Raw genomic sequence first — 25012 nt, forward strand, 5'->3', positions numbered from 1 at the left:
GAACCTCTCTCTCTCTGTCTGTCTGTCTGTCCATCAGGCACCACTGTGTTGATTCTGAACGGCCCAGTTCTAGCAGAGGACAAAGATATTGGGGAAAATGCAGTGGTGAGGTATCGTCTTCTGGGAAGCAGAGTGGACCTCTTCTCCATAGACTCACGCACAGGTCTGTAGTTCAACACAGATGCTGTGGGTTATGTCTGTTTGTTTTCCAAAATTGAAGGCCTCAAAATGTTTTTAAAAAGTTGTGTTGATGTCTTCAATAGGCTAATATTCAGTTTGTCTGTTCACCTTGTAGTATTTTCTGTTAGTTTTTTTTTTTTTTATCTGTTAGTACAGTCCATTTTTATTTTAGTTTAGTGTTACCAAAACATTTAAAATTATAGAAAAATTATAACAGATTTCCCAAACATTCCTTGTCTGCCATTGGTTGAAAAACTGATAAACTCAAGCCACTAAAGTCAGTGTTACTGTTGGTTGGGATGCTCAATAATAGAGTTTGCACAAGTTGTCTTTGTATATTAAATTAAGAAAGTATTTTAACATCAAATTAATTTAACCTTTAATACAATCTTTTTTTAAAGTTGGTTATAAATTGGTCTTTTTGTCCAATGATGAAATGGTCTTAAATTTAATTCCTTTAAACATGCAGACACTTTTATATCTGTGCCATCAGTTATACAAGATAACAGTCCTCCCACCGTTCATACACCCACAGTTTCTTGTAATCAAGCACTACTCCCGCTCATGACACGCTCTCTTTCCCACCCCCTCTTTCTGCTTCTCTAGGGGTGGTATCAGTGCGTGGGGGTGCTGTGCTGGACCGGGAGGCTTTCTCTGTGCCACGGGTGGAGCTGTTTCTGCTTGGGGAGGATGTGGGAGGTTTAAACAGCACCGTTCCACTCACTATCACCATCCTCGACATAAACGACAACCCACCTGTCTTCAATCCATCCAGTTTCACTGTACACCTACCAGAAAACAGCCCCACAGGTGAGACAGAATAGAGTATCAATGAATAGAGGTGGATGAACTGGTAAAAAATCTAGTTCGTTGAGCCCCATTGCAGTGTAATTGTGAGTGTGTTGTATTTATAAATTAATATTTATTAATGAATAATAAAAAATCATTTATAATAATAATAATAACTATAATACATATTGATAATAATGTTATTTGTTAGTTAGTATTTTTTAATTATTTTTATAAGATTGTTTGTTTACAAATGTATTACTTTTTAATGTATATATGTTTCTAAATTTAAATAAAGCTGTAATAAAATAAAATAAAAGTGAAATATAAATGCAAATATTACATGAAAACAGAAATGAGAAATACTTAGAAATACAAAACAAAATCATTGGTTTCATTTTAAATTTTAAATGTACAGTATATAGAGAGTGTGTGTTTTATGTAATATTGTGTGTATTTTCAGGTGTGGTAGTAACGCAGCTCTCGGCGAGTGATGCTGATGCGGGCTCTAATGGTTGGCTCCAGTATCGCTTGGACAGCGGCGCTCAGGACCGTTTCATCGTTGACGCTCTCTCTGGTGCCGTTGTGGTCGGCAATGCTACGCTGGACCGAGAGGAGCGTAGCTCATACCGTCTAGTTGTCATAGCAACTGACCGAGGCACACCCCCTCTCTCGGGAACGGCGACGTTAACTGTCGTTCTAGATGATGTCAACGACTCCCGTCCTCGTTTCATAAGGCCTGTGCAGACCATCAGTGTTAATGAGTCAACACCACCGGGAGAGGTCGTAGCTACGCTCACCGCTGAGGACCCTGATCTTCGACCCCGACTGGAGTATTACATCATCTCTGTGGAAGCAAAGGATGATGGGAATAATCCAGTGGAAGGGCTGCAGCAGTCTTTTGGAATTGACTTTTACACAGGTGATTATGTCTTACGACATTTTTGCTGCAGAAGTTGCACTCGTCACATGTACACTACCGTTCAGAAGTTTGGGATCAGTAAGATTTTTAATGTTTTTTAAAGAAGTTTCTTATGCTCACTAAGGCTAAATGTATTTGATCAAAAATACAGGAAAAAACAGTAATATTGAGAAATATTATTACAATTTGTTTTATTTTAATATACTTTAAGATATAATTTCTTCCTGTGCTGTTAAAATGAATTTTGATCAGCCATTTCTCCAGTCTTCAGTGTCACATGATCATTCAGAAATCATTCTAATATACTGATTTATTATCAATGCTGGAAACAGTTCTGCAGCTTAATATTTTTTTTGGAACCCGTGATTCCTTTTTTCAGGATTCTTTGATAAATAAAAGGTTAAAAAGAACAGCATTTATTCAAAACAGAAATCATTTCTAACTATAAAAGATTTTAACAATTTGCTTTTTATAAATTTAACACATCCACAAAGAATACATTTCAAACACATTCCAAAGAATAAATGCTGATCTTTTAAACTTTGTATTCATCAAACATGCTGAATACAGTATCACAGGTTACCAAAAATATTAAGCAGCACAACTGTTTTCCAATAAATCAATATATTAGAATGATTTCTGAAGGATCATGTGACACTGAAGACTGGAGTAATGATGCTGAAAATACAGCTTTACCATCACAGGAATAAATTACATTTTACAATATATTCACATACAGAAGAGCTATTTTAAATCATAATAATATTTCACAATATTACAGTTTTTTCTGTATTTTTGATCAAATAAATGCAACCTTGATGAGCATAAGAAACTTCATTTAAAAATATCAAAAACTTTACTGATCCCAAACTTCTGAAGGGCATTTGGAATACAGCAACTAAACACTATACATTTTTTTTAAATGTATTGAATGAAAATGAATGTGATTTTTACTTCTGGGGAACCATGATGTGCTCTGTTGTGTTGATTTTTGTGCCCATCTTTATTCTCAGGTGCTGTGTTTGTACGCAATCCCCTGAACCGAGAGCTGGTTGCCACTTTTGAGATCATCGTTTCAGTGCATGACAACGCCAGTGATGTTATTGACATGTCCGTCAGTGTACCCAACGGTAAGAAAGATCTATCTGTCTACTTACTTGTGTTCATTTGTTCATCTATTTCATTTACTCACCCTCAGGTCATCCAAGATATAAATGAGTTTATTTCCTCATTGGAGCAGATTTGGAGAAATTTACATTTATAACACATTTGCTCAGCAATGGATCCTCTGCAGTGAATGGGTGCCGTCAGAATGAGAGTCCAAACAGCTGATATAAACCTCACAAGTAATCCACACCAGTAATTCCAGTCCATCCATTAATGTCTTGTGAAGCGAAAAACTGGTTTATTGCAAATATTCTTGTGGATTATTAACATTACTTGTGGATTATTGTGATGTTTTTAGCAGCTCTTGGAAATGTCATTAGTGAGGAAATGGTGTAATCCAAAATTTATCCAAATCTGTTCAAAGAAACAAACTCATTTACTTCTACAACTATTCCTTTAAGATTGATCACATTGCATTCTCTATCTTCTATTGCAACTATTGAAAAAACCCTGTATGCGCTCTGGGTGCTAGTCACTAGTAGCCAGGCTTATTAACCGGCTTGATTAGCAAAGTTAAGCAGGTTTGCCAGAAACCATGCTGTAAACAACTTCCAGTTTGTCAGGTTTTCCTTCCTATAATTTCCAATCTTGACCGGCACTAAATCAGCCTGGGGGGAAAATGTAGTTTCTTTTCCACTTTCCGGAAAATCTAATTGTTTTAAATTATTTCTCTCCACAGCCAAATTGACCATCAACGTGCTGGATGTAAATGACAACACTCCTCGTTTTCGTCCTTTCGGGGTAGCAAATTTCTCAGAGAGGATTCTGGAGGGTGCCGTGCCTGGTACCACGCTGCTGTCAGTGACAGCTGTGGATCCTGATAAAGGACCCAACGGTCAGATCATCTATCAGCTCCTACACCTGCCCCGTGGAGACTACATTAGACTCGAAGACCCATCTACAGGTTACAAACATAAAAACATCCGTATTTCCATCAGTGGTCTAATCCTAAACCCTAAATGACTGAAGCTTGAAAATGGGTTTTGCTGATTTAATTCCATCTCTAATCTACATGGGCTTTTTTTTCTAAATTACTATCCACAGGTAAAATTGTGGCCAATCGGACGGTGGATTATGAACAAGTGCAGTGGTTGAATTTCACAGTGCGTGCTCAGGATCATGGCACACCTCCTCGCTTTGCTGAGCTTCCTGTCTATCTGCGGATTGTTGATGTCAACGACAACAACCCAGTTTTTCAACAACCAATATATCAGGTAAATCAGTACAAACAGATTGTCAGGGTACCGTGCAGATTTAATGTTTTACTTTCCTGCTAAATCCATTAAGTATTTTCGTTCTGATGAAGGATATTTAGAGCTGTGAAGCTCATATAGTGGCATCAAAAAGTCTGACACTTTAGTGCTAATGCATCTGTTTTGCTTTTTGCTTATTTAATGAGAAATCTTAATGACAAATTATAGTAGTTACAAAAGTATAACCAATGATTATTTAATTAAGTTAGAAGTACATTCTAACATACATTTGATTTATATCACAGTTTTCAAAATCAGTTTATTTTCAGATTAAATGGTATTTTCCAAAAACCAATAAGCAGCACAACATTAATAATAATAATTTTTTCTTGTATTCATACAAGATATTCATATTTGAATGATTTCTGGAGGATCATGTGACACTGAAAATTCAGCTTTGCATCACATGAAAACATTTTAAAAATGTATTCAATTTTAAATTGTTATATTTCACAAAATTACAGTTTTTACTATGTTTTTAATCAAATAAATGCTGCCTTGGTGAGCATGAAGAAAGAGTCTTTTAAACAGAAGATTTTGTGTATGTTTACAGAAGTCCATTTTTGAGGATGTTACACTAGGCACTATTATTGTAAGCGTGAGTGCGACAGATGCAGACTCTGGCCTGTTCTCGGTCATTGAATACGGGCTAGTGGATGGAGAGGGCAAGTTCGGCATCACACCCACTACGGTGAGTTTATTTGGTGTGAAAACAAAACAAAGACAATAACAAATGCCATTTATAATGTCATTTATGTTCATTTTTAATGTCTTATGATATCAGGGTGACATCTACATCCTGTCTGCCCTGGACAGAGAGACCAAGGACCGTTACACACTCACAGCCTTCGCCAGGGACAACCCTGGAGGCAGCCCCAACAACCGCAGGGAAAACTCTGTGCAGGTACATAGAATCTGTGGATGTGCTGAATTATTTTTTTTTTTTTTTAATTTCGCCCATTTTATAACCTCAGAAATAATTTTATGAACATTACTCTATAATTATGACTTCCAAACTCAAGAGTAGGAACTTGTAGGCAGCGTATGTTGCCCTTTTTAGCTGATAAATAAAATAAGAATTTCTTAGATCCGGCTCGTTCAGGCACAAAAAGATGAACATGTGTTTTCATTTTATCTCAATGTGAAATCAACGTTCAAACAACCTGTTCTGCAAACTCTAAAGTCCCGTTAACCACAGGAGAGAAAAACCAAACATGGATAAAACGATTTGAGCAAGAGACTTTGACGCAGTCAAGGCAGACTCTCCTTCACTTCCAGTTCCTGTTTAAGGAGGATATGAAGAGAGTATCAGCTGTGCAAATGAGGTTTCACAAGACGTGTTTGTGAAGTGGCCAAATGTTCAGCTTGCACTTCCTCTATTCACACTCTGTTGTTATGAGGAAATGGGAAGTATAGAAGCAAAACAAGCAGAAATTTAAAATACCATCAGCTGATGCAATTTTCAATGCAAACTTTGCATAATATTGACTTACTAAAAACTCCAAATGTGAGTAAAATTCAATTACAGGTCAGCTTTGGTGAGTCCAGATGGCCAGTAACTGTTTCAGGATCTGTATCATCATTATATGTTTTAATTGGAATTGTTGGTTTGCTGGATTCCCAACCAGTGTTCAGATATCACACTCTCTTTTAGATGTTTGCATTTTTCACACAGAAATTTTCAGTTTCATGTGAACAGTTTTGCATGAGCTAACATCAAATACTTTGAGAAACAACCAAAACAGCTTTTGTTACTCCACCTTAACACCTCTGTATCAGATCTCTGAGCTCCGTCTCTCTCTCTCTGTATCTATCAGGTGCAGTTAACAGTGATGGATGTAAATGATTTCCGTCCACGTTTCTCAGAGAGAGTTTTTACCACTAGTATGTTTGAGAATGAGCCGGTTGGTACGTCAGTGATCACAATGAAGGCCATTGACCTCGATGAGGGGGAGAATGCATTACTTACCTATAGTCTACAGGGCCCTGGAGCGGGTAAATCACATATACACACACACACACACACACACACACACACACACAGATATACAGAAAAAATAGATAAATTGGTTGCAAATTTAGGATTAAAGAATTGGCTCTTGTAATTTTAATTGAATTGGATTTCTATTACTTTTTTATAGTAAATTATACACACACACACACACACACAATTTTAACTTAAATTTTAACTTACATAATTTTATCTTAACTTACTATTCACCATTGTGTTTGCTACCTTGATTCAAAATCGGGAAATTAATTGGAAATTCAAGACGTTCTCAATTTACTTTCCATGTACAGTTTGATAAACGCACTCGAGTATGGCTACATAGTTTGATGATGTTTCTGATGTCTCTTCCTCTCTCTATCACAGATGCGTTCTCTCTGGATCCTGACACTGGGCTGATTCGCTCCCTGCGGTTACTGCAGAGTTTTGAGAGGTTTAATCTGACTGTGGTAGCGACTGATCATGGCAGAACACCTCTCTGGGGAACCGCCAGTCTTCAGATCACCGTCATAGATGTCAATGATAACAGGCCAGTCTTTGTGCGGCCTGCCAATGGCACTATCATGCACATACTTGAGGTGTGGAACAGTGAAAAACCAATCGTTCATTTTTATTACTAAATCATATTTTCTTTGTTTGAATGTGATGTTGCGTGAATGCAGGCTTTCTCACTCATCCTACAAATTACAACTCAAGCACTTTGATGTATTCTCAGTTATCCCACAGCACTCTTCTTCTGTCTTCCTCATTGTCTTTCTCACATCACAGGAACTTCATAGGAATATCCATTACATGTAGCTGTCTAGTTGCATGCTGAAACATGCAGTAGAGATCTCGTGTTTGCTTATGTGGTCAAGCCTCCTGTATACGTCTGACAGTCAAAGCGAAAATATCATGTTGCAGATCTTTGTGATCATTGTAAAGCCCTTTATTCCGGAGCCCAAGTGATGCAACCCACCCCAGTGACTCAGAGAGATGTTAACCACAGTGTCATAGCAGATGGTATTTTGAGGACTTTGTAAGTTCCTCTTGCAGTAAGGACAAGTCTTTAAAATCTTTGCAATGCCTTTGATTAGAGTCAGAAGCACTAAATGGCACAAAAAAATATATATATAAATGAAGAGATTCCCTGCTTGTAATTCTGACTGAAATCTCTCGCATGGACGAATGTTCAATACTTTTTTCAGTACTGCTCAATAGTTTGACTCAAATCTGTCACATGGAGATCTGTCAAATTTGATGCCCCAGATCTGGGCTGTGCGAGATTGGATGACCTGTTTTTGTTCAGGGTCAGACATCATGTATGAGTGAGCATTCAGTCATGTTTTATGTGTGTGTGTTGTTGCAGGAACAGCCTCCTGGGCTGGTAGTGTATGAAGTGTTTGCCACAGACGAGGATGAGGGGGTGAACGGAGAAGTCCGGTACAGCTTCCTGCAGACTGGAGCAGGAAATAGGGACTGGGAGAACTTCCATATTGATGCAGTGAACGGAGTGATCACCACCGCGGTTAAACTGGACAGAGAGAAACAAGCCCTGTACAGTGTGAGTCTTTCTTTCTAACCAGATACAACTCTAAATAAAAGACAATCGAAAACAGCAGAAAACCTTCAAAAATGAGGCAATAACAATTGAAATCTCTGTATTGGTGTGCAGCTGGTTGTGGTGGCGTATGACCTCGGGCAGCCCGTCCCATATGAGACCATGCAGCCGCTGCAGGTGGCTTTATCTGATATCGACGACAATGAACCTGTTTTTCTTAAACCTCCGGTAATGTTTTGATCATTTGTTTTTGATTATCAGATATATCACTGTTTTTAAAGTACACTCTATAGGCCAGTTGGCCAGTTTAATATTAACCCTGTAAAACCTGACTATGCAATAATAGTCCTAAAAACCTATTTTATTTAATGAAATATTTAAATGAACCTTTAGACAGAATATTTGTTTGCATTTGTGTTTATCACATTTGATACGTCAGGCTTTTATGCCTCATAATATAATATGAAGCTCATACTCGAGGAGGAAAAGAAAACACCTCAATTATATAAAGAGGGCAAAACAGAGTAAAAAATATGAAATTTGATGCTGTTGCTGATATTTATTTGGATAATATGACATTCTGATTGGTTGTAATGTAAATCAATACGATTTTTATATCAGTATAATAATCTACTTACGTAAAATGCATATAAATATCAGTTGCACTCTGTACCTCCCCATAATGTCTTAGTAAGATATTTAAATGCTTAGTTTTATGAAAACTTTGATTATGGAACAAAACATATAATGTAGTATGCTGCAGTGATGACAGATGTTAATAACATTCCTCAAAAGCCTGATGTATTGTATTTAATGCTCACATTTTAATATGATTTTTTCTAAAAATGATAAACGGATAATCAAGTAACCCTACGTTGCTTCAGTCTAGTAAATCTTTGTCTTGAATATTACTATCAATATAAAAGTTATTCTAGCGCAAGATTTTGCAGCAGAAAGACACGTATGTGGATGTTTTCAGAAATTTACCAAAAACTTTGCTTTAAAAAAAAAAGTGAAAACAATTAATCAAATGACAGAAGGCATGTAGTAAACAGGTTTTTCAGCTAAGTTTTGATCATGTTGTTATTTTAAAGGCTTTAGAAATTTGCATATGAAATATAATGCAGTAGGCTTTAAAAGGACTTTTACATCATGAAACGTGATGGTTGAAAATTTTTCCCATCATTTATTGCTTAAGTCTTGAATTCTGTGTGTTGCGTGTATTTCAGAGAGGAAGCTTGCCGTATCAGCCTCTGTCAGTGCCTGAGCACTCGTCTCCCGGGACCGTTGTGGGGAATGTGACTGGAGCAGTGGATGCAGACGAGGGCTCTAATGCTATCGTCTACTATTTCATTGCAGGTGCGGAAACAACATTAAATAATAAAAATAACCCCTATAGATACATTTACATCATTATACCATGCTGATCCAGTGTTTGGCTCTGCTCAGCTGTTCGAGGCTCAGAATTTAATGTGAACTGTACTTGGATTTTACTGAATTACTGAATCTCTCTTTGCTGAATATATTCATGAAAGAATATACAGTATATGAAGGTTAGTGAACCAAGCATCTTTGATCAACTACTGTAGGTCGGGACTTTCTTCATAGAACATTTCCGCCTGCAGTTACAAATGTACAATTCAGTTTGCGCAATTTTGTCAGCAACGAGATGGTGAAATTCAGATTTCTGAGAAACTTAGAATTTTCCTTTTAGACTTAGCAGGACATTGGTAGTATTTCATACATGGCCAGAGTAAACATTTTGTTAACTGCATTTCTGATGCTGTTTTCTAGGAGGCGATACTGAGGGAAACTTTGGTATGAGTGTGGCCGGAGTTGTACGGGTCAGAAAAGATCTGGATCGGGAAGAAATCCCAGTGTATTCCATCATCGTTAAAGCTTCCAGTAACCGAAGCTGGTCTCTTCCGAGAAGTCAAAGGTCACAGCGGGCCCAAGTGCTTGACCCAAGCCGTGACCCTACATTACAGGAAGTAAGAATCTTCCTTGAGGACATCAACGACCAGTCTCCAAGATTCACAAAGATGGAGTACACCGCAGGTGACATATTTGTTGTATTTTGAAACCATTTTCAAAGTTTCTATTTTACAGAGATGTAAGGAGTACCTGAAAACCATACTTGAGTAAAAGTAGAGATACCGTGAAAATTACTCCACTACAAGTTACAAGTCACCAATTCCAAAACAACTTTAGTAAAAGGCATTTGATTTTAACAGTACTTAAGTATTTTACTTACAGTGGATATAAAAAGTCTATACACCCCTGTTAAAATGGCAGGTTTCTGTGATGTAAAAAAATGAGACCAAGATAAATAATTTCTGAACTTTTTCCACCTTTAATGTAAACTATAACCGGCACAACTCAGTTAAAAAACAAGCTGAAATCTTTTAGGAAAACTAAAATAATGTGGTTGCATAAGTGTGCACACCCTTAAACTAATAAGAAATTTCTTCTAATAAACTTCTATGATCTAGTTCTCTGAAAAACCTGCATAAATAAGCTATAAAAATATGGTAAAAAAATTATTTTAATGTGACCTTCATATAATAAAAAGAAAAAAATTTATGTTATTGATATATTATGTAAATATTGTAATTGTTTTTACATTTTATTTTATTTCAACCCCTGTGACAAGCTCTATGGTATGTCTCTGTTTAGATAAGTAAACTTAAGCTTACCTGTCTCTCTTTCTCTGTCAGGTGTGGCTGCAGATGCTAAAGTGGGCTCAGATCTGATCCGGGTTCAAGCGATTGATAATGACATTGGCAACAACAGTCTTGTTCTTTATCACATTCTTTCCATCCGCTACATCAAACTGCATTCCAATGACTCTGAAGACATGGGCAATGTCTTCATCATTGGTGTGTGTGCTTTACACTCTGTTTAACTCTCGGTTGAAATGTCAGTTAATTTAGATGCCATTTATTGGTGTTATGTTGTTTAGCGACTCTTCTTTTTTTTCCAGGTGAGACTGATGGAATCATCCGGACGTTTGACCTGTTTATGGCTTATGATCCGGGTTATTTTGTGGTGGAGGTTCTGGCGAGAGATCTGGCAGGACACAGTGACGTGACTCTGGTGGGCATTTACATTCTCAGAGACGACCAACGGGTGAAAATCGTCATTAATGAGATACCAGAGCGTGTCCGACTGTTTCAAGAAGAGTTTATAAACCTGCTCTCAAACATCACAGGTGCCATAGTCAACACTGATGACGTACAGGTACACGTGGGTTTGTGCTGCCAATATTACTGTCATTAGAAATTAGATTACAGTCCATGTCTGTACAGTAATATCCAATATCTCTCCTGTCATGACCATGCAAAGAGTGAATCATATATTTCTTTCCCATAGTTTCACGTGGATAAAAAGGGAAGAGTGAATTTCGCTCAAACCGATGTTCTGATTCATGTGGTCAACAAACAGACCAACCGTATTCTAGATGTGGAGAGGTAAGACTTATATACCAAACATGACCAATACCTATCAAATGGGCATTTCCTGAACTATACAGCTTGCTTTATTTTTTATATTGATTATTGCATTTGATTAATGCTGTAGTCTCCTCCGCAGTTGCTTTGATCCTTTGAGGATGATTGATTGATTCGCTGAATTGGTTTTCAGGGTGATTCAGATGATTGATGAGAACAAGGAGCAGTTGAGGAATCTGTTTAGAAACTACAACATTCTGGATGTTCAGCCTGCTGTGACTGCTCGTGCACCTGACGACCTCACCACCTTACAGGTGTGTGTGTGTGTGTTTGTATACAATGCTTTTGCTGAATTAATAAAACATTATATACAGCATGAATGCCTATTCATCTCTTTCAGATGGCCATTATCATCTTGGCAGTTTTACTCTTCCTTGCTGCTATGTTGTTTATACTGATGAACTGGTATTACCGCACAGTGTAAGTACTGTCATTAAAAGCATTCGATTTTTTTCATTAGATTAGTAAAAATTAATGCATAAAATCCTGTTCTGTCACTTCCCTTGTTCACTCACTTCCTGTTCAATGCTTAACCAGGTATCTGAGGTTCTGAGTTTTTTGTTTCTTGTTTTTAACAGGCACAAAAGGAAGCTGAAGGCAATTGTTGCTGGCTCCACAGGTAAGTTGCTGGGAATGTCCCATCCATCTGTTTGGAGGAAGCAGAGACTAATCCTCACACCAGTTGAAGTTTAACAAACATGGCTTTTTGTTTGTTGTCAAGGTAAAATCATGTTTATTTTTCTCTCTCTATCTACAGGAAATCAGGGGTTGATGGATATTCTGGATATGCCCAACACAAACAAGTACACGTTTGAAGGGTGAGTGAGCGATGCAACGGTGTTGTTGATATGAGCCTTTTTGAATATATGTTAACAGAGCTCCAGACTGCTAAAATAATCACAAAACTTAACATACTCTTACTATTTGAGATATGTTCAAAATACAATGTTGATTATTATCTAACATAGACTGAATTGCAAGGTTTAATTGATTGCATCACAATGCATCTCTTTCTCTGTATGTGCTTGTAGAGCAAATCCAGTGTGGCTAGATCCTTTCTGCAGGAATCTGGAGTTAGCGGCACAGGCGGAGCATGAGGATGACCTTCCTGAAGACTTAAGTGACATTGCTGACCTCTGGAACAGCCCGGCTCGCACACATGTAATAAACTCACAAAAACACTTGTCAGAATCATGCCATGGTGCATGTATTGTCATCACAAGAACCCAGACCTACTCTTTGTCTTCTCTTGCCTTTGTGGTGTACTTAAGTGTCCTCTTCACTTTATAGGGTACTAAATAAATATCTTGTCTTCTATAGGGTACATTTGGGCGTGAGCCTCAGGCCTCTAAACCAGAGGATGACCGATATCTACGAGCTGCTATTCAGGAGTATGACAACATTTCCAAACTAGGACAAATCATGAGAGAGGGGCCCATCAAGGTGAGAACATTCACTACAAAATCTTTGATAGCACAAATGTGACCCTGGACCACAAAACCAGTCATAAGTAGCACAGGTATATTTGTAGCAACAGCCAAAAATACACTGTATGGGTCAAAATTATCGATTTTTCTTTTATGCCAAAAATCATTAGGATATTAGATCATGTTCCATGAAGATATTTTGTAAATGTCCTACCATAAATATATCAAAACCTAATTTTTGATTAGTAATATGCATTGCTAAGGACTTCATTTGGACAACTTTAAAGGCAAGTATCTCAGAATTTAGATTTTTTTTTTTGCATTTTCCATTTTGCACCCTCAGATTCCAGATTTTCAAATAGTTGTATCTCAGCCAAATATTGTCATATCCTAACAAACCATACATCAATGGAAAGATGATGTATAAATCTCAAATTCAAAAAATTTACCCTTATTTTTACTTTTGTGGTTAAGGGTCACAAATAGATGATGTTATCATCATAGAGATTCAGTACTTTTTAAGGCCTGATTCCTAGACACAAATCCTTTGACATGTTTTAAATGTGTTTTCAGTTTAGAATCAACATTTATGGTGATATTTTGTCCAAAGTAAGACTTAAACTCAGTTTGGAACCTAATATAATATAATGTGGAGTGAGATCGTGTTCTTAATGAGGTGAAATACCAGAATCATGCTGAAGGATTCAGTTCATAATACACTACATGACCAATACTGCCATCCAATCAGGGCTCGCTGCTCAATGTGGTTCTGGATGACTACCTGAGACTCAAAAAGCTGTTTGCCGCCCGCCTGGTCACCAAGTCAACCAGCCACGGTGACCAGTCATCAGTCACAGAGGTGGGCGATGTAACAGGGTGCTGTGTTTGCTATTCCTCTACACCCCTCTTTTTCACTGCTGGCTGAATACGTTTCCACCCTGTCCTATCAGTATAAACCCTGGGTTCTCCTGCTGTCCAGAGTCATGTGACCCTGCTGATGTTTCCCAGGCTGTTTCACAGCCTGCTCACTGCTCTTCACTGCTTCACAGATGTGTTTGCTGCTCTCACTTCTTGGTGTTTCCTCTAAAACTGCTGTCAAATTGTAAGTTTGTGTAGTTAATGTGTATTTATTCTCCTTCTTCCTTACATTGTCTTTCATCCATCCATGCATCTATCTACCAATCTAAAATAACCAATTCCATATATCTATTGTTGAATCCATAATATCAATCATCTATTGTCTATCCTTCATTCTATCCAACCATCATGCATCCATTTATTCATCAATGCATCTACCAATCCAAAATTCCATTCATCCATCTACAATTGCATCCATCAATAATTCCATCTCACCATGCATCTGTTCATTACTCCATCATTACATCCATCCATTCATCATTGTATCCATCATTCCTTTTATTCGCCCATCATGCATCCATCTATTCATCTACCAATCCATAATTCCATGCATGCATTTGACTAATAAATCCATCCCACCATCCATATATTCACCACTCCATTAATGCATCTATCTGCCTATCCATAAATGTATTCAACCATCCATAATTTCATCCATCAACTAAACAAACCATTAATTCCACCCATTTACCCACTTGTCCATGCATCTATCCATCCATGCATCCAACTACTATTGTATCTTTCCATAATTCCATCCCACCATAAATCCATCACTGTATCCATCCACCAATTCATAATTCCATACATCAATCTATGTTTGCATGTCCATAATTACATCCCCCATACATGCATTTGTGACTCCATCATTACGTTAATCCATTTATCATTGTATCCTATATTCCTTTATATACATCCACCAATCCATAAATTCATTCAACCATTCATCCATTCAACCAACCATCTATCCATCCAACCATCCATCCATCCATCCATCCATGCATTCATCACTCATCAATCATGCATCATTTTCATTCATCCATGTTCTCCTCTCTCAGCTGATCCAAAGTGACCTGGATGAGGATGACGATGAGCGTGTTGGTGTCGGAGGTCGAGGAACCCTTCGCTTTAAGCACAAACTCCCAATTGAGCTCAGGGGTCCTGACGGGGTGCATGCGGTTCATGGCAGCACAGGCACGCTGTTGACCTCTGACCTCAACAGCCTGCCAGAAGATGACCAGCGGGCTTTGGCACGCTCCCTTGAAGCCTTGCACGCAGACGGCGGACTGTATGCCGAACGCAACGCCCGAACAGAATCTGCAAAATCCACACCTTTGCACAGAAACAAGGGCAGCGACACTCTGTCTGAGAGTCCATTAGAGATCACAGAATTATGACTAGCCGAGGCCTCACTGGTCTGAGAAAACTACAATGTGCATGCCACTCCTGGTTCTTTGCTTTCAATGGAAACTCTTTCCTGCGATGTGCAGAAGAGTTCAGGTTTGTAAGGGCCAGGTGTGAGGAGGGTGTGTAGATGTGTATTTGGACCTGTAACACCCAAATCAAGGGCGGCTCATCTTGTCAGGGCTACTTCAAGAGTACTGAGTCTTTAACCGCACACACTCAAACTACACACGGGCAATGAATGCACTCTCAGACCAGTGGAAGGCCGAATACGGACAATAGTTTTTATTTAGTTACTTTTTCATATTTCAGTGGGACACCAGGGAATAACAAGGTGATATATGTGTATAATGAACTCTTTGAACTGCTAATGAGAGTATATCTCTGGGGCTTTTCACACCGCGATTAACCCTGGGTTAAACATTATTTCACACTTGGAAATTGAAAAAGGGTTTAAGTCTGGGTTCTGAAGCTAGAACAGATTTAGCACTGTTTATTGCAGTGCCATGGGTATTTAGTGTGAAACAGTGCAGTGCTAGTATACGTTGATGAGTTTAACAATAGACAACCAGTCATAAATTAATTCTTTCAAATATTCATGCACTTTGTATGGCTGCAGGAAGTATCTTTTTACGATATGTTTAGTAGAATAGTCAGTGTTTAAAAATGTTGAACAACGATGGTAAACGTGTTAACTGGAGAGATTAAGAAACAGTATTATTTTATTATTCTTGTATGTATATTGTTTTTCTATAGTGTTTAAATTCACAAAGCACAATTGCAAAGTTTCTAATTTTTCATTCAGGGGTCCCAAACAGCTCCCTTCTCTTCCATTGATCGAAAAATGGATATCCCCGCCCTAAACGCACGCCATTGGTTGAGCTCATGTTGCCGCGTCTTTTCGCCCAATCCAACCTACAAATGGCTTACTTTTAGTTGTCTACTGCTATAGTATTATTGCGGTACCAGTCAAAACACTGGTGATGTCACAGTATTTTCCAGATAGTTCCGTAATGCCGTAAAGCCTCGTTCACACATACAGACTTTACTGGTAAATTACCGGTTAATTACCGTTAGACATAATTTGTGAACAGGATCTTTTCAAAAATACCAGCAAATTCGTTCCAGCAATTTACCGGTACGAGAAGTTGTAACATTACCAGTAAATTACTGGTAATCTGCTCTGTGTGAAAGCAGAATGAAGATTACCAGAATGAGCACGTAAGAGTTCAGAACATGGTGACATTAAACTCTGGGCCAATCCAGAGCCATTAAAATTAATCAGTTATTTGAGCCATTGAAATTAATCGGTAATTTGAAACTGATGTGTTATTGGTGCTTTAACAATAAAAGATGGGACATCGTTGCTTGTGTAAACAGTCCATTTTCGTATTAACCGGTAAAGCTGTCCAGTAATTTTATGGCAATTTACTGGTATTACTGTGTGAATTGTGAATAATTGATAGAGCTAAATAATGTAATGTCGTATCCAAATAATTTGAGTGGTACTACAATACTACTGTTTAATGAAAAATGAGACGCTACACCTTTAAATCAAGATGGCCACATTACCACGTCTGTAAAAGCAGGTTGCATGCTTTAAAATTTTAATTTTAACCCAGAGTAAATTATTAATGTAAAATTGTGCTTTATTTATAAACCATGGGTTAACATACAAGTGTGAAAAGCCCATTTGATATAAAGAAACAAGAACATAGACTGTATTGCAAGCTGCTCTGTGTCGTTGTCTTTATAGTGACTTTTAAGACATTACAAAAATGACTTTAAAAAAAAAATAAAAATTTGTGACCTAAAAAGTGGAAGACTGCATTCAAGAAAATGGACAAAACTCTGTTCCATGGACCAATGAGGAAAGCCAGTCAGCAGACCAAACACTGTTTCCACTGAACTTACTGAGGCCAGAGGTTTGTCTGGTCAACTACAAACCATTTCATTTTTGCTCAAACTGAGGGACTTGTGCGTGTCGTGTTTTAATAAAAACAGCAGTGAAACTATCTAGTGCTTGAAAGGTTCATGCGATGCCATAACTTAAAAAAAAAAGGGAAAAGTCAAAATGTTAAAATATAAAAGTCAAGCTATTATGGTTCATTGACAGAACACTGCCACCTAAGAAGGGGAAATACCATGTCTTTATATTCCTTTACTTTTTTGATATAGAAAAATAAAGATTACAAAAGATATTTTTGGAAAAGAAAAATGCTGACCTACCAGAGTTGAGTATAAATTGTTGTCTTTAATTGTTTTTATTTTTCAACATTTTATACCAGATTATTTGAATGGTGTTTTAAGGCATTATTATTTTTATATTCCCTTTTTTGTAAGTTTTTTTCCCCCTCTCATTATTGTCTGGTCACCAGCGTTGAGGCTGTAGATGGAAAATCTTTGTGGATCCTGTTTGAATAAAGAACATATGCAACAGTTTTGCCTTAAGGTTCTGAAGATGATAAAATATTGACCAAAGCAACAGTCATCATAAGGACGGCATTCCTCTATGTATTGAAGCCCAGCAGCAGGATATTAAAGAGTTATGTGGCCCATGATACACGTACACACTGCACTGACACAGAAAATGGAATTTCTCAAAAGTCGTTATTTATTGAATAGTGTATTAAAATCAAACTGGAAAAGTTAAAATGATTACACAATCCTGACACCCATAATAAATGCTGCCGTCAAAGTAGAAGGTATTTTTTGCTGGAATATGTTGTGAGCCCAAAGTTGTCCAAAATAAATGAAACAAAACATCATAGCTGGTATTGTTTTTAATCCTCATGCTAGATTATGCAAGTGAATACAAAGATTCTTCTGCCACCTAGGGGTACATAGCAGGCCTTCATGTTTGTAAAATGTAAGTGTAAACAGATACTTAGAGCCTCATTTATGAAACATGAACCTTATGTAAATTGTCACTAAATTTAAAGTGGTAATTTACACAGAACAGTTTATGAACAATTAAAGAACTTTGTTTCAGCCCACTATATTTAAGATGTAAACTACAGTTCAGCCACATCAAACTTCCATCAATTTCACTTGTGTCCAGAACAAGTCACTGAAATGAACTGAAAGGGCTTACATTATAGTTCAGAAATGGCCTCCGATTGGTAAAAGAGTATCAGAGGTGGTTCCTGATTGGTTGAGAAGTCTGGGTTAGCCTGTGATTGGTGAATATCACAGTCAGATCAAATTAGGGTTTGATTAGTTCTTCTGGTGGGATCTGCATTATGTGGCACGTGCTGTGGCGTTGGTCGAACCCGAGGTGGCGCCGGTCAGAGGCATTTTCTTCAGTGTTCGGTTAAGCTACAGAAGATAAAAGAGATACGATCAAAATGTGACAATGTAGTTATTTCATTCAAAAACAAGAAAATCTATATGAATGTTTAAAAATTATTCATGAGCATGTACCTCCTCAAACTTGTGGATCTGTCGGATAAAGAAATCTCCATAGCGACGGGCAACCTTGGTGTCTGCAATATGGATCATATCCTGATGGAAGACCACGTAAATTCACTTTTAGAGTGACTTGTCAGTAAAATACCTCCAGCCTACTAAATATTATTTTCAAAATAAGAAGTAAACTGGCATGAATATGGTAGCCCTATATTTAATCTCAGAAATGAAAGTGTTCAATTTGGCAGTTTAAAGACACACACACCTTGTCGATGTAGAAGTCGACCTCAGAGGCAGACTGAAACTCTCCGTCCAGAGCAGAGATGCCACTGGTCCACACCAGGTTCTTCATCTTGTGTTTGAAGACCAGCAGCTGGATGCGAAACTCCTGCTCGGACATGTCCAGGAATCCAGCCAGTTTGGCCACAGGCATAGTGGTGTAGAGCTTCAGGAAACTGAGAGAGACACACGGAGGCAGCAGAGGACATTTCAGAGCATTTCCTCATAGCCAATGCTTCTACACATGCTGTGGGAATATAACATTCAGCCGCAAGTAGAGCTGGACAATTTTATTCAAAATAGCTGTTAATAGGCAGATTAAATCTTTTTTTAAATGAAATAGATTTTTACAGTTTAAACCTTGTTCACTAAAGAAAGATTGATAATTTTAATATAGCAAAACAGGAATCCAAAAGGTCAAATAAAAGGAAAAATTAAAGTACCACAATATTCACAAAGTTTATTTATAAATATATCATGAACATCCAATAATTCCATGGTCAGCCCTAGAAATAAGAGAATGATTGCTAAAAGTGACAGAGAGCTCATTACACATCATATAATTCTTGTTCTTCATCAAAAGAGACAGAACAGCCCTCAACATGAATGCACGGCTGTTGTACCTGCGGATGGTGGAGAGCTGCGCCTGCTGCTGCACCTCCTCTGCAAACACCTTCAGCTGCTGCTGGAATGGTTCTTTGTGATAATTTGGATGAACATTATCATAGTTTGGAACTACGGGAGACAGAAACTTGGGGCAGGCAAAGCTGAACAACTCCTCAAACACCTGAAGATCTCTGAAAAAGAGAAATACAAAAAACAATTCAATTTCTCCTTTTATTTTAAATGAATGTCTATGTAAATTGATATGATATATTTTCATTTTTAAAATATCATCGAAATATATGCTGCATTGCATATACTCCGATCAAAAGTTTTGGGGGTTTTTTTGTCGTTGAAACATTAAACTGAGCAAGGATGTATTAAATTAATCAAAAGTGACTGGTAAAGACATTTATAAAGTTACAAATAAGATTAATTTTCAGGATTCTTTAAGAAAAGTTTATTTCATCAAAAAATAAAATGCACTGAAATTTTAAATTGCAATAATACTTCACAATATTACTGTTTTTTTGTAATCAAGCATAATGTGTGTTCTCACCCTTTCTGCATGCGGAGCATCTTGTCTCCATATTTCTCGCGCAGCTGTGTGTGGATGCTTTCATCGATGCGCATGGGGTACATGGTGAGAGCGATGGCCAGCAGCCCGTGCATCTGCTCGTTCTGTTTATTAATCTGTATATTAAACAAAACGCTCTTTAGATTAAGCATCACACCAGTATGACAATACAGAATAGAAAGTACAACAGAATAAAACAAATACAATCTTCAAGTAAAACACCTGGAATATTAATGCACAAAATTACAGCACCTTCATTAAGATTTGCATAATTTAATAATGACATTTTTTTGCATTTTGTATATAATCCGCATTATACTTTTTACAGTAATAGAGTAATTTGAGCATTTCACAATAAAAAAATATATATATATATAAAAATAATCCTTTTTAAAGCAACATACAACATAATGCAAAACAACCAATATTACAAAAGACAAAAATCACTGACCATCTCATATTTGTAGGTGGTTCTCTGGAACATGTTTCTGGTCCTCTGCATGTACAGCAGGATGTTGGCGAAGACACGAATGGCGTCCTGATAGCGTCTCATCATCAGATACGCAAAACCCACATAATAATAGGTGGTGATCTGACACTCGGGGACACGTGAATACATGCTCTGAAAAACACAAATAACCAGATTTGATTATGAACAATGTTAGCATGCTGCACACAAATCCAACTCTTTTTTTTTTTTTTTTTTTTGTCTTGAGACAACAGCACTCACTCAGCGACAATAGTGCGATAGTATCTTACCTTCTTGTTGAGCTCGATGTTCTCCAGGACTTTGATGGCCTGATAGTAATCGCCCAGCAGAGAGTGAAGCCTCAGCAATCCCACCAGACTGAAATAACCCAACATCTTATAGAGAGAGTGATGGCCGTATTCTCCAGCCACAGACTCTGGGTCACCTGTGACACAAACACCAGCATCACACTGACATCTGAATTAGACAAACAAGAAAGCCAGTGAATGAGGGCTGGTTGGCGTCTTTCACCTCCGCTAGTGTACACCTCCAGTTGACGGTTGATGTTGCTCTTGTCCACCAGAGAGTGAAGGACATTCAGCACACTGTGAACGTTCCAGATCTTGGGATTGCTCCTCAGGAACTCGATCTCCTCCTCTGACTTCTTGGCCGTTTTACAGCGATACTGGCTGAACGACTGGAACTGCAGAATGGAGAGAGAGAATTCAGCACCTGACATTCTTCACTTCTACACGAACACATCAGTAACACAGAAGGCGGCAGTATAAGAGGACAAAGGGTCTCCTCAACTAACCAGACTGTTTGTACTCACCTGGTAAATGAACTCATCAATGATGTCCCATAACCACTGGTTAGGAAGCTCCAGAGGTGCTGGTCCATCAGCATCTGACAACATTAAACATCACTATTGTCTGTCTGTCTACTGTCACTATTGATCAATTTAACATGTTCTTGCTGAAAAAAAAACATTAATGCCTTTCAAAAGAAAAAGAAAAACTTACCTAAACAGTAGTGTATAGGGAAAATAGTATCTACTTTGACAATACTTTAAAAACTACAATAAGGAATGAATTCATTATTATAATTAAAATTATTCATTTGTAAAATGTTGCCCAACTAGGAAGATACATACAGTATCTTAACATTTATGATTTTACTCATATTGTTTATATGCTAAAAACACCTTATCCACAACACAAACATTTGAAATATTGCCCAAATTGAATTCCATCACATGTAAATGATGAGTTTGCACTCACTGAGAATGTAGTTGAAGAGGTTGCAGTAATTGTAGTAGGACTCAAACCTCTGGTCAAGAGTTGGACCTCCCTGGATATGAAAAAAAAGGCTCATTATTGACGGTTCTTCACATCAGACAAGAGCTGAGACTCTATTCACAAAGACTCTTGTTGTCATTCAACGAGACAGATGAGCAAACACACTCACGCTGACTTTGGCGTAGATGTGCCTGTAATACAGCTCCTTGTAGAGGATCAAGAAAACCGCATCTGTAACAGACAAAATAAAAAAAATATGTCCATGTCAGCAAAGAAAAATACAATTCAGAGCCTCTGATGAGCAAATATCACTCACCGTTACCAACCAGGGAAGCGATGGCTTCTGCCTCCGGCCATGGAGAAGTCTTAAAGAAGCGATCTGTCAGCTTGTTCCAGCTAAAACGAGATAAAAGATAAATCAACATTTCCAGACACCAGAACACAGTCTATAACCGTACGGCTGCGCACCTGTTCTCATACACATCCTGGATCTCGTAGATCTTCTGCTCGATGCTCTCGCTGGACACACGGTTGGCCTGCAGCTCGTAAACCTTCTGATCGATCAGGTCCGAGATGGTTTTATGAAAATACTGCAGGAAGTTCTTGATGACCTCAGGGATCACATGATACGTCTGCTGGTGCTCATACTGACGTTCAAACGCCAGATCAGCTTTAGGGTCGCCTGCAAAACACACATACACGTTTAATAGTACTCAGAGGCTTTATCGGGATGACAAAAAGCTTAATATTACCAACACATTAATAAATATAGACACCCATTTAAATGGTCATACAGCTGATAATCAATAACGTTAACGTTACTTACCGGTGTGACAGTCATAATCACTTACAACGTTATAAGGGTCATACTGCAAACAACAAAGGGAGAGAATTTACATTATACAGTTTGATATTTTAACATTAAGATGCAGGTTGGCTTTTGTAAGGGAATGAAAATGAAGTCTTATCGTGATGCTCCACTGATTAAGATAAACAAACGCGCTCTCGTGTCTCTACAGTCACGCGCACTCACCTCTTCTTCCTCAACCGGGAAAGTAGACATGATGAATGTTTATTCCTCTAGTTTATGTTTAATCTGTTAATAAACCTTTAATAAACCCCACAGCTGCCGCAAAGCACGCGAGGAGGAGAGAGAGGAAGTCCACTGCACATATTTCCGGTGACGCAGTCGAAGCGCACAAGGCATTGTGGGCCAGTGGCGGAATCCTTTGGTTGAATTGGAATAGCGTAGTATTACCAAAGACTATTTATTTATTTTAAAATAAAATAAAATAAAATAAAATAAAATAAAATAAAATAAAATAAAATAAAGTCTTAAAGAGACTTTGGTATTACTACACAAGACTTTAAACACTCAAATCAAAAACATCTGATTGGTACATCCCATTTTTTTTTCTTAACCAGCGACTTTATTGAACAATAGAAACAAACATAATTGGCTACTGAAAACAAACAACATGAAACAAGACAAAAAAAAAAAGAGCATAATAAAATGAACAACCTTTACGAAAATGAGCCATTGTTTTACTACAAATAATAATAAAAATTATGCCATGATGTTATGTGGTTATAACAAATGATAATTAATACGCCATTTAGTTTTCAAGGATGTATTCTTACATAAAAATAACTTTCCCAGGATTGTAATTATGGTAAATATGTTTCATTTGTCATAAATGGGCCTATACCAAAGATCACATTTTCAATCAAATTTAGGAAATCCTCCCAAAAAGTAAAAGCAAACTCACAATCATAACATAAACTCTAGGCTACTCCTTACTAATAATAACAAAGACTGTATAATAAAAATTACCCATACAATTTAAAATGAATAACTTATTAAAGCTTTTGGTAGTATTTTTTAAAGATTATTATTTTAACTGAAGATTAATTTAAAGATGATTATTATTATATTGGTATAGCAGTTATTTGAGGGTGAATGTTCTCTGATATCGAGCTGCTCCTGCTAAAAAAATACAATAGAAGCCCAATAGAAACCATCACAGAAATTCTAATGGTTTCCATTAAAATACCATTATAAACCACTAGCTTTTTCCAGTAAAACCATTACAAAATTCCTTTGTGTAGTGTGTTTTGGACATTTTTCCAATAGGATTTAACATCCCACCAATAGAATCCATCACATACCAGTAGACACCATTATAGCTTCCATTAAAACCAATACAATTCCCATCATAACCATTAAATCATTACATGTTCTAATGTGTTTTGGGCAGTGTCCTGTAGATGGCGCAGATGTTCCTATAATCGAGGAGTCACATCTGCCATCAGATTCACTTTGCAGAGTTATTTCATAAACGTTTTTATTGGCTTTATAATGAGGTATTTAGTCAAGTAATGAAACACCATGAGATTGTCAACAACAAGACACCCAATCAATACAAGAGAGGCAAAAATAGAAAGCGTGGCCTTTGAATGAACAATACTCTGAAAGCCACATGTGTGGTTTGTCTCTGCACTCGTGGGAATGGAGGCTGTTATGAGTTTCAATAACTGCTGCCATATGTCTACTTATTTGGCTTGAAGAGACTTGGAGAAATGCTGTTCAAAGTGTTTGTTTTAAATTACTTTAAGCTACTCTGGTATGTTAGTGCAAACAAGCCAAAGTGTTCAAAAACACACGCACAATGAGATACAGGAGGGATTTTGATGATGATGAAGATGAAGATAGCGTTCAGCATTCATTATTAATAGTGGTGCTGTTTCTGCTGAAGATGATGGTTTCTGTGGATGAAACATCGATATTTTACATAGATCATGTGTTCATGTATACCCAAACAGTCATAGTTACATCATAATTATTTACCTCATGATTATATTGTATCATATTTTAATATTCTATTCTATTCTGTTTTATTCTATTCTATTCTGTTTTATTCTATTCTATTCTATTCTGTTTTATTCTATTCTATTCTGTTTTATTCTATTCTATTCTATTCTATTCTATTCTATTCTATTCTATTCTATTCTATTCTATTCTATTCTATTCTAGGCTAGGCTATTATATTACATAAACCGGTACAGGTTATCACTTCCAACAGAGAGTGATTTACGTGTGTTGTTCAGAAGAAAGAACAGAGGGAGGGAGAAGACAGAAGCCCCCCTCCACCTCCACCTCCAGCTACCAGCATCTGTTAGAGATTCTACCCAAACTCACCTCCCGACTACAGCACGGGCATCCGATACACACGCACGCTCAGGGTAAGAGAGAGAGAGTCACAC

The 25012-nt window shown here is 37.4% G+C and overlaps 2 protein-coding genes across 2 annotated transcripts in view; one reads left to right on the forward strand and one right to left on the reverse strand.

Annotated features, from left to right (window-relative positions):
* The window catches only part of LOC306882661 (cadherin-23-like), a 258486-nt gene extending 241586 nt beyond the window's left edge, over positions 1-16900 (forward strand). The window contains exons 43-67 of the mRNA XM_079437468.1: positions 38-163; positions 787-990; positions 1433-1891; positions 2905-3021; positions 3738-3962; positions 4103-4272; positions 4865-5002; positions 5096-5215; positions 6129-6306; positions 6686-6897; positions 7668-7862; positions 7974-8087; positions 9089-9218; positions 9654-9917; positions 10577-10738; positions 10843-11099; positions 11232-11329; positions 11502-11622; positions 11709-11788; positions 11947-11987; positions 12126-12186; positions 12400-12529; positions 12689-12811; positions 13544-13654; positions 14769-16900. Of these exons, the coding sequence (XP_079293594.1) occupies positions 38-163; positions 787-990; positions 1433-1891; positions 2905-3021; positions 3738-3962; positions 4103-4272; positions 4865-5002; positions 5096-5215; positions 6129-6306; positions 6686-6897; positions 7668-7862; positions 7974-8087; positions 9089-9218; positions 9654-9917; positions 10577-10738; positions 10843-11099; positions 11232-11329; positions 11502-11622; positions 11709-11788; positions 11947-11987; positions 12126-12186; positions 12400-12529; positions 12689-12811; positions 13544-13654; positions 14769-15107 (4175 nt within the window). The 3' untranslated portion in view covers positions 15108-16900. The remainder of the gene's footprint in view (positions 1-37; positions 164-786; positions 991-1432; positions 1892-2904; positions 3022-3737; positions 3963-4102; positions 4273-4864; positions 5003-5095; positions 5216-6128; positions 6307-6685; positions 6898-7667; positions 7863-7973; positions 8088-9088; positions 9219-9653; positions 9918-10576; positions 10739-10842; positions 11100-11231; positions 11330-11501; positions 11623-11708; positions 11789-11946; positions 11988-12125; positions 12187-12399; positions 12530-12688; positions 12812-13543; positions 13655-14768) is intronic.
* Positions 16183-22939, reverse strand: LOC306882663 (eukaryotic translation initiation factor 3 subunit L-like). Its single transcript, XM_079437470.1, has 15 exons — positions 22782-22939; positions 22575-22617; positions 22217-22430; positions 22065-22144; positions 21918-21979; positions 21731-21800; positions 21283-21356; positions 20982-21153; positions 20741-20895; positions 20433-20603; positions 19964-20097; positions 19425-19598; positions 18788-18977; positions 18538-18618; positions 16183-18432 (listed from the first exon to the last, which is right to left on the reverse strand). The coding sequence occupies exons 1-15, from the start codon at positions 22809-22811 to the stop codon at positions 18355-18357; spliced, it is 1728 nt and encodes a 575-aa protein (XP_079293596.1). The 5' UTR covers positions 22812-22939; the 3' UTR covers positions 16183-18354.
* Between the last annotated feature and the right edge of the window lie 2073 nt (positions 22940-25012).

The sequence above is a fragment of the Barbus barbus genome (genome assembly GCF_936440315.1).
Source record: "Barbus barbus genome assembly, chromosome: 16".
NCBI lineage: Eukaryota > Metazoa > Chordata > Actinopteri > Cypriniformes > Cyprinidae > Barbus > Barbus barbus.